This window comes from Aedes albopictus, chromosome 3 (genome assembly GCF_035046485.1).
Source record: "Aedes albopictus strain Foshan chromosome 3, AalbF5, whole genome shotgun sequence".
NCBI lineage: Eukaryota > Metazoa > Arthropoda > Insecta > Diptera > Culicidae > Aedes > Aedes albopictus.
The window spans coordinates 369,987,782-369,996,898 of NC_085138.1; the positions used below are offsets into that span (position 1 = coordinate 369,987,782).

The 9,117-nt window shown below is 44.2% G+C and overlaps 1 protein-coding gene across 1 annotated transcript; it reads right to left on the reverse strand.

Moving 5' to 3' along the window:
- LOC134290928 (uncharacterized) lies at window positions 1–6,693 on the reverse strand. The gene is made up of 3 exons (XM_062858159.1): window positions 6,369–6,693; window positions 469–4,756; window positions 1–112 (listed from the first exon to the last, which is right to left on the reverse strand). The coding sequence occupies exons 1-3, from the start codon at window positions 6,691–6,693 to the stop codon at window positions 1–3; spliced, it is 4,725 nt and encodes a 1,574-aa protein (XP_062714143.1).
- Between the last annotated feature and the right edge of the window lie 2,424 nt (window positions 6,694–9,117).

Consider the following 9,117-nt stretch of genomic DNA (forward strand, 5'->3'; position numbering starts at 1 on the left):
CTACCGATGATTGTTAGCGACCAGGTGTTGTTTGTGGTGAGCATTTGCTGTGTATCGTATCGAATAACGTTGCATTCCGGGCTCCGGTTTCTTGAGCGTAGCGATGTATTTCCTGTAGATTAGATGTTTGATAGTTCGGGCACTTCTACTGCGAGCACAGACAAAATTGGACGGTGATAAGAAAAATAAGAGCAATAGCGTCTACACTCTGCGCTAATGTTTTTAATGAAGGTTAAATCAATACACGAACCACCTAGTGTGGTTGCTTCGTTATGAGGATTAGCTAATGTTAAATTTAAATGCTTCTTCATGAAGTTAAGGAAATCAAAATTTTCTTGTTTGGAAACGTCAATATTAAAGTCTCCAGTGACAACCATTGGTGTGTCCAGTCTAACATATCTGAACAATTTCCGCGTCATGAACAACTTCGTATTTCTTATGGTTGTTCCTGGTGAAATGTAAACCGACATTAGAAGTACTTCGGTTCCCATAACATTAACCTTTGCTGCACATATGTCTCCATAGTTGATCACTTCGGCAAACGTCTCGTCTCGATCCTCACCGAGTTGCTTGATGGGATGCGGAACAGCCACGGTTGATGCCGTTTCCTTCTGATAGATCGCGACTCCAGCCGCTCTCATACCCATTCGCTTGCACTGGGTGATGCGCTTATATCCATCAATCTCTATTGGAGAGGTAGCATCCATCCAGGTTTCATTCAGAGCGAGAAATTCTACGCTTGAAAGGATTCGATCAGTCGCTATGTCCTGCGCGTGAGCGTTCAAACTCTGTACATTGAGGCTCATCAATGTGCATGCAGAGCCGCTGTTTTCAACTACTTCACTCAGTTCATCTCCTAGTGTACGCAGTCGGTGATTACTCAAACGCAACAACTCGTTCCTTAAATCCACCATCTTTGGTGAGTTGCTACCCTTAGCATGATGAAATTTAAACGAGTTTGCGGAGTTCGTCAAGTAAAGGCCTTGAAGCGTCGTAACACGTGACAAGCCAACGTACACCAATTGCTGATCTTGACTCTTGTCATAATCATACACGACCTCGGAGAAAGTGCCACCTTGCGACTTATGAACTGTTAACGCACAGGCACTAACCACCGGAAACTGTATGCGTTTGCATTTAATGATGCTGCTTAGCTTTATGTTACCTGAACGCTTTGCAATAGGAGTCCAATCGGGTTGCAGAATTCCTGGCCTTGAATAGACAGTTGGTCGCGATTTGATCCTCAACGCAGCACCTATCGTCTCGTTGTCGTACTTGAACCATAGTTTCACAACTGAGCCGTCTTCATCCTTTTCAATATATTTCAGCTCACCTATCGCACCATTCACTACGCCATCTTCTACATCAACGTTGGTTGTAATCATGTATGGCATACCAACGGAAAGGCGTAGCAAATACGGTAACCCACCGGTTTCCACGACGCTCATCTTGTAGAGCTTGATGCGAGAGCTTGCCAGTTGACCAGCGTCCTTGTATCCCGCAAAAACGTCATCCGCTATACAGTCCAGAGCATCCTGATTATGCAGTACTTCGTTGTTGTATGCTTCAACATCCGCATTCCGATGATAAAGCCTTATTGCTCCTGGTGCGTTTTGTTTACACCACTCTACAGTACGGAACCGACTTTCAATCAGTTTGGTCTCCTCAGCAGTCATTTGCTGGCCATTACCAATCTTAGTGAGTATACTGGAGAACTCTACATCTGTCTGCCGCATAACCTTAATAAGCGGAAAGAAATCCAATGCTTGCCAAAGAACAGCACCGTGAAAAGAATTACCTGTAGGCTTGTAAACAGGCCTTGCATTGACGGGTGGCAATTGTCGCAAGTCTCCACAGAATACGATGTTAATTCCGCCAAATGGATCATCATAATTGCCACTAATGTCCTGAAGACGCGCATGAATGGTGTTGAGAATATCCGCACCAATCATACTAACTTCATCGATTATGACCGCCTTAATGTTTGCAAAAGCATTGCGGTACAACTGCAGCATCTCAAAGCTGAGTTTCGAATTGGCTCGCCTTGACATAGTAATCCGAAACGCTGAATGAACGGTTGTTCCTCCTATAGCAACGGCTGCTTTTCCGGTGGAAGCACACGCCACAAAGGCGTTCTTCTGCGCGTTGTGGGCTTGACTGTAGCGATTTATCGTCTCCATTAAAATGCGCAGAGTGAATGTTTTACCGCACCCTGCAGGTCCAGTAAAGAAAATCTGCATCGGCTTGCTGCTTTCATCGTAACTGTGCAAACTGTGGATCATTTGCAGGATGAGGTCGCGCTGCTCAGCATTGGTTGTCCTCACCATTGCACAGTAATCTTCTTTCGACATGACATTAGTACGTTGCCTGATGACAGCATTCAGTGCTCCTGTGGGCAAATGTTCAATATCGTCGTTGTTGGGCTCCATGATGATCGTTCGCACAAATTCATTATTCTTCTCTGTAGCGGCATTCTCCTGCTCACCAACCTCTTCGTTCTCACAAGTACGAAGGTATTCCTCTACAGTCTGTTCCAAGTTCAGCTCGCAGTCATATTCCCTTCGTTTTCTCAAGAGATCTGCCTCGTTCATATCATAAAGCTGAAGAAACTTGTTGCCATCCAGAATGTCGCAGACTTCGCTTCTGAATGGCCAAAACAAAAGTACCGATTCACGCTTGTACTCAGCCAACTCGTTCATGCTGTAGCCACGCCATCTCAATATTCGTGGAACATTCCGGATAGTGTAGGTGTTAGTACCTCTTCTTTGAGTGTACCGTGCTGCGAAGTCAGCTAAACACACATCTTCTAAGCCATCGCGCTCTTCGTATTTCTGGATAATGTTCTTGGTCCACACATCAGTCGAATCCTCATCGATTTCCTCTTCATCCATCTGCCTGTACTGTTTCCTAGATCTTATCCTTTCATGAGGCCACATCGTTGGCAAGAATTGAACTTTCCTGCTGGCTTCAGACATAGGCAATCGCAGAAGTACCCATGCAGCTTCCTGGGCACACATCTCCACAGAGTTCAGCATTTTCAAACTAACCTTCTTCAGCAAAGCCGTGTAATCTTGGTCCGGATACTGCTCTTGCAGAGCGATAAGCTCTCGATGCAATCCACTTATACCGCGGTTGGACTTGTTGACATAGTCAACCAAGTAACACGCACATGAGTACACGTCGAGGATGAACTGCAAATCCATGTTAGAACGAAGCTTTTGAGCAATCCATGGGTTGAAAGGATTCGTCCATAGCTCATTCATCACTCGCTTCAGGAAGATCGTTGGTCGCTTAATCGAAGAACGCAGAACATCAAGGTAGTACTCGTATGTACATTTACAGTCGTCTAGAAACTCCTCTAACGTGTCAAATGCCTTGGTTTCCAAAATTTGTCTCATTTCCGAGGCACGCTTCCTCAATCGATCACGGCGACTATCATCAGCGGTGAGAGGAATCAGTGTTCGCTCTTCGTTCATTGGCCAGTACGGTATGTTAAACCTGCAACGCTTTTCATTACGTTTGTAGCAAGTACGCGTGTGGTCATGAATCTGCTTCTTGATCGTTTCCGGCAAATGCACAGCGCTGATGGAACTAATTTTCCTAATAAGTTCCATTGTAGCAGGCATATCTTCAGAAACAGTTTCGTTAGGATCGTTTGCGAGCCAAAGCATGATATGTGCATGTGGGCTGCCGCGATGCTGAAACTCGATGCGCTTGAAGGAGTCCACGACGTAATGCTTTCCCAACGGGCTGAACCTTGGTGAAGAAAGGATCGTCATGAGAACATCGACAAGCTTGTTGAAGTACAAGCAGCACGTGACGGCATCGTCATTGACCAGCGTTGCTCGCTGTAGAGCACTCAGCTCCTGCAGCGGGTCCGTTAAATCAATGCCGTTATACTCACTGGAGAGTTTGTGTAGCTGCTTCAACAAAAGAGGCCATTGAGTTTCACTGGCGCTCAGAGTCAGGAACATTGTTGGCTTCCCCAACTGTCGTATCATGGCGAAAAGGTCCTGTTTCCTTTGATACCAATATTGCACTGAATTTGGTATCGACTTCATAAACGACAGGTTCCGTTCCATAAGACCTTCCACGAAAGCTCGGTCGTTGAGCTGTCCTCGCGTTATGTTCGCGGTTCCCACGCTTTTGAAGACATGCTGTAACCCTTCGGTAACTCGAAGACGCAGAATCTTCATAGCCATGTACAGCAAATGGTTGGGCTTGGCTCCTCGCCTATCACTCCGTCTCAGCTCACTGGTAGCCTTCATGAAAGGCGTGACGTGAGTCCCAGCCTTGAATTTTCTGGGGTGTCCAAGATAAATATCCGGAAAGGAAAGCTCCTCGGCATCATCATCGTAAACGATGGAAACTGGTCTCCTGTTTTGAGCTGGGGCGATTTCCAAACACTTATCCTCATTCCACATAAGTGTCTGTTGTTGACCAGCAAACATCTCCACATCATTGGTTTCCTCGATGATATCCAGCTGGATCGCGTCTCCATCCCGCGATGAACCAGGTTCCTGGTTAAAACTTACCCCCTCCCGTCTATACAAAGGAGTGGTAACAAGATATTCCAACCAAGCTTTCACCACAGACTTTTTGACGAATCCAGACAAGTAATTTGATTTATGAATAAGGTGCTTTTTAATGCACACGTTAAAAGCATAATCATCTTCAAGCTCGCGTGGAAGTGCCCTAACCATCTCATCTACATCTACTGGAACATTGATCACCTGACCAATGATCGTGTAACTGCCTAAAATTTCGGATAACATTTTATATAATCGAATAAAATGAGAAAATGTATATGTCAATCATACCTTGCGCTTGGCGCAGGCGACGAATCTGCATAAATGGCAGTCGTGGTGAAATAAGCCTTTCACTAATTGGGTCCAGCGGTGGAAGGCCCAAAGGATAAGGTGGATATTTGAACCCATTCGATGTTGACAAATTGGGTACAGCACCACGTTGCAAACTGCTGCGACAAGTCTGGCATACTTTGAATTCATTGACCGATTCAAAATGATTTCCCTCTATCAACACTCTCCCTGCAGCTTCGGTGATTGACTTTAGATCATTGATGAACCACAGCCTATCACATACGCTGCACGGTATACCAAATTCATTTTCAGTGAACCGTTTGTGGAACTCTCGATCAGCTTTATCGAATTTTGGTTCTTCTTGAATTGGTATAGATATGTCAATTCCTGTAAACATTAATTGATTCATTATGCGCACCATTTAGTAATGATAATACCAATAGTTTACTCACCCTGACCAAAGTGATCAGGAATTAGAACAGACTCGTTCTGCTCAGAACGAAATGGAACAAGTTCTGTAAAATGAGATTGAAAATAATGATTAAATGTTTGCCAAATCATTAATGCTTTTGGTAAAATGTGTCTGGCTTGGTGTCTGGCATAAATTATTTGAAATATTCTTGAGAAGAAAAATACACAAAATATTGTATACGTCAAAAAATGCTTTCTGTTGACAAATATGATCTTAGTTTTATAGGGGTATTCCTAAAGTAGTGTATATTAAGTATCGTCAATCAATAAACATAGGTTTCGTTGTGGAATTAATGTGGTGACAGGTAAACTTGAAAATCTTCACAACAATAATATGCATACAACAGTCAATAAGCACTTACCTTGGGATCGAAATTGTTCAACATGGGCTTCCCCATCTACATGAATAGATGGAGCGATTCCTAGGAAAAATGAGGAAAATCTTTAACTTACTATACACTTGCCATTGAATAATGTTTGGATTACAAAGATTATACAACGTTCACATTTCGAGCTCAACGTGTTAACGTCAACCGTCGAGTCCCCCATGAGTGCTACAGATTTTCAATTTACGAATTTGTCGCTAAACTCTACCACATTAAGCACAAAAGTAAAAAGTAGTGGAATTGGAGTGCTTTAATCATTAGCATAAACATCAATACGTGAAAGCTTTCCCACGATAAGCTATTCAAATCGATATATTTCATATCAAACCCTGTACATTGTACCGAATCGTAAAAAGTCAGTAAGTAAAAAAAAAGCACGTAACCGAAGAAACAAGCCGAGTTTCAATGGAAAAATAAAACCAACTAAGTATTATGAATTGAAGAATGGTATTATTTAACAACACTTGCTCACTTAAAAAGATTAGATACATGCACTTTTAATGCTTTCAGTCAGCTATCTGCTATTTTTGAAAGTACGACACTAGATAACAAACTAGCTTGCAGCAGTAATGCACAGCAGAAAACTTTTCCTGACAGCTGCACCGGGTTCATACTATGCTAACGACTTAATGCTTGCGTGATACAAGTTGCATGACCGCGAATGCACTTTGAAAATGATAATTTTACTCACCGCTATATGAAACCGCACCATTTGGCAATGTACCGTTGACTGGGACTGCTACAAATCTCACCGGATCAGTGCTCCTGCCCGGAAGAGGTTCCAGCACAAAATTGAGCACCGGCTCAAGATTGGCAGCCGCAGTCGTACCGGCATTGACACCGGGCCCGACACCAACGCCGATAGTTTCCCGCGCATTTTTCCTCCGCTGCCTGTACTGCCTCATGCGTTCCGCATTCGTCACAGCAGGCCTCGGCGAGACTCCTTCGATTTCCTGCTCTTCACGCTTCCGCTTGCGGAAGTTCGCAAGATATTTTGCTTCCAAACGGCGCGGCATCCTTTCAGCAACGAACGGAATGTACTCACTATCACCTGTCACACAACAACCGGCACAACGAAACACTTCCTCGGAAGAACCACCTTCGGCGACTGAAGAGTCAAAATGGACAAAAGTCCATGCGAGATTCCGACTTTTATATCCTCAAAATACATAACCAAGATACGTTGGCAAATTTGGAATGGGCGGAGCTATGCATGGAGTAAAGTTGTAATGTAAACCATTTCGCTGAGCGTATTCATAAGTTATTCTAGTCAAAGTCGCAAGCTACCATGATTTCTAAATCGATGAAGGAAAATTATCCGATTCGCAACTCTTGAGCAATTAGTTTCGGTGGTCCTGAAAAGGACCGTTTAATGGACGATTTTAGGAAGGAAACGACATGAATTCACCATGCCGTGTTGGTTCTCCCCGCCGTCGGAAACTGATTGCTGCCGTAGATTTACTTCTTGCCTGGTGAGATTCCTGGCCGAGCAGAGATTTGTCGCTGTGTTAGTGTGTGCTGCTGCCGGGCTGGAGGCGCCACGAACCTCCTTGTCTGATCCAACGAAAATGACGCAAGAATGTTAGAATTACAACCATGTTTCACACAAAACGGTCTAGATATGATAATGTATCGATGACTTCCTTATACCATTAGCGGCCAGCTTGATCACTGTGTCAGAGCCATTTCACCAGGCATATTTTCAGCTTTCGATTGCACCACGTTTTTGCCGATCTATGGAATGAAACCTTTGAGGAATCAGGATGATTTAAGAAAGAAAATTACATGAATTCACAATTTTGCACAATGCATGTTGGTTTTCTCCGCGTCAAATGCTGGGCCACCGAAGACTGATCCACTGTTTGCTGCCGTGAATAAAATTAATAGCCGACCTCACTCTTGCTGAAAAACGACGATGTCTTTTACTTTTTGGGTGCAACACTATTCTCGATCGAATCCAATTCTCTTTTGGAAAGATTTTCGGTGGTCCTGAAAAGGACCGTTCTGGACGATTTAGATGAATTCACCATGCCACGCAATGCGTGTTGGTTTTCTCCATGCTGAATGCTGGAAGCAGTCGTAAACTGGCCCGCCGCTTGCTGCCTTGGATGAAATGTCCCGCCGAGCCGAGCCGTCGCTGGGTTGGTCTGTGCTGCTGTCGTACTGGAGGCGCCACCAACCTCTTTGACTGATCCAACGAAAATGACGAAAGAAAACCGGGGACAAAGCATTTATACCCCCAGATTAGCAGGTCAAGCTCCTCCCATTTGGCTGGCTTTCCAGTTTATTTCGTTTGCATGCTCCGCCCGCTTGCACCCAGACGCTTCAAACCATTAAGCAACCGAGAAATGAGCCAATTTTCATTGAGCAATGTTTCTAATTTGGAAAATTCGATGTAGAATTCCAGGTGGAATCATTAGTGGCCGGCTTTTTCATTGTTGCTGAGCCATCAAGCATTCAATATTTCACTTTTCTGTTGCACAACGCTTTTCCAGATCGATGGGATTAAACCTTCAAGGAATCTGGACGATTTAAGAAAGAAAATTACATGAATTCACCATTTCACGCATGCGTGTTGGGTTTCTCCGCGGTGAATGCTGGATACCATCGAAAATTGCCTCGTAGCTTGCTTCCGTGGATAAGATTGAGTGACCGTCTCCGCTGTTGCCAAGCAACGAGTATTCACTCTTTTACTGTTTGGTTCCACAACACTTTTCTCGACTGATGGATGAAAATAATCCGATTTCTAACTCTTGATGAATCATTTTCGGTGGCCCTGATAAGGACCGTTTGTTCATGAATTCACCATGTCACGCGATGTGTGTTGGTTTTCTCTGCGCTAAATACTGGACCGCCGAAAACTGACCCACTGCTTGCTGCCGTGGATAAAATTAATGGTGGGCTTCACTTCTTCTGAGAAGCCGAGCTGTCTTTCACTTTGGATTGCACTAAGCTTTTCTCGATCGATGGCGGTCCAACTCTTAAGGGAAGATTTTATGTGGTCCTGAAAAGGACCGTTTAAATTCTGGACGATTTTGATGAATTCACCATGCCACGCAATACGTGTTGGTTTTCTCCATGCTGAATGCTGGAAGCCGTCGTATAGTGGCCCGCCGCTTGCTGCCTTGGATGAAATTTCCAGCCGAGCCGAGCCGTCGCTGGGTTGATGTGTGCTGCTGTCGTAGTGGAGGTGCCACTAACCTCCTTGACTGATCCAACGAAAATGACGAAAGAAAACCGAGGACAAAGCTTTTATACCCCTAGATTAGCAGGCGAAGCTCCTCCCATTTGGGTGGCTTTACAGTTTATTTCATTTGCATGCCCCGCCCGCTTGCACCCAGACGCTTCAAACCATTAAGCAACCGAGAAATGAGTAAATTTCCATTGAAAGGATTAAATTATCAAAATATTAAATGGTTTGGATCATCGAAAAATGTTAG

Bases quoted from the DNA above. Each gene is read 5' to 3' on its own strand.
- LOC134290928 (XM_062858159.1), bottom strand. From the start codon at position 6,693: ATGCCGCGCCGTTTGGAAGCAAAATATCTTGCGAACTTCCGCAAGCGG. The intron at 4,757-6,368 runs GTGAGTAAAATT...CCGAAATTTTAG, and splicing joins TGGTGCGGTTTCATATAGCG to GCAGTTACACGATCATTGGT. The intron at 113-468 runs GTCGGTTTACAT...TCTAATCTACAG, and splicing joins GGAACCGAAGTACTTCTAAT to GAAATACATCGCTACGCTCA.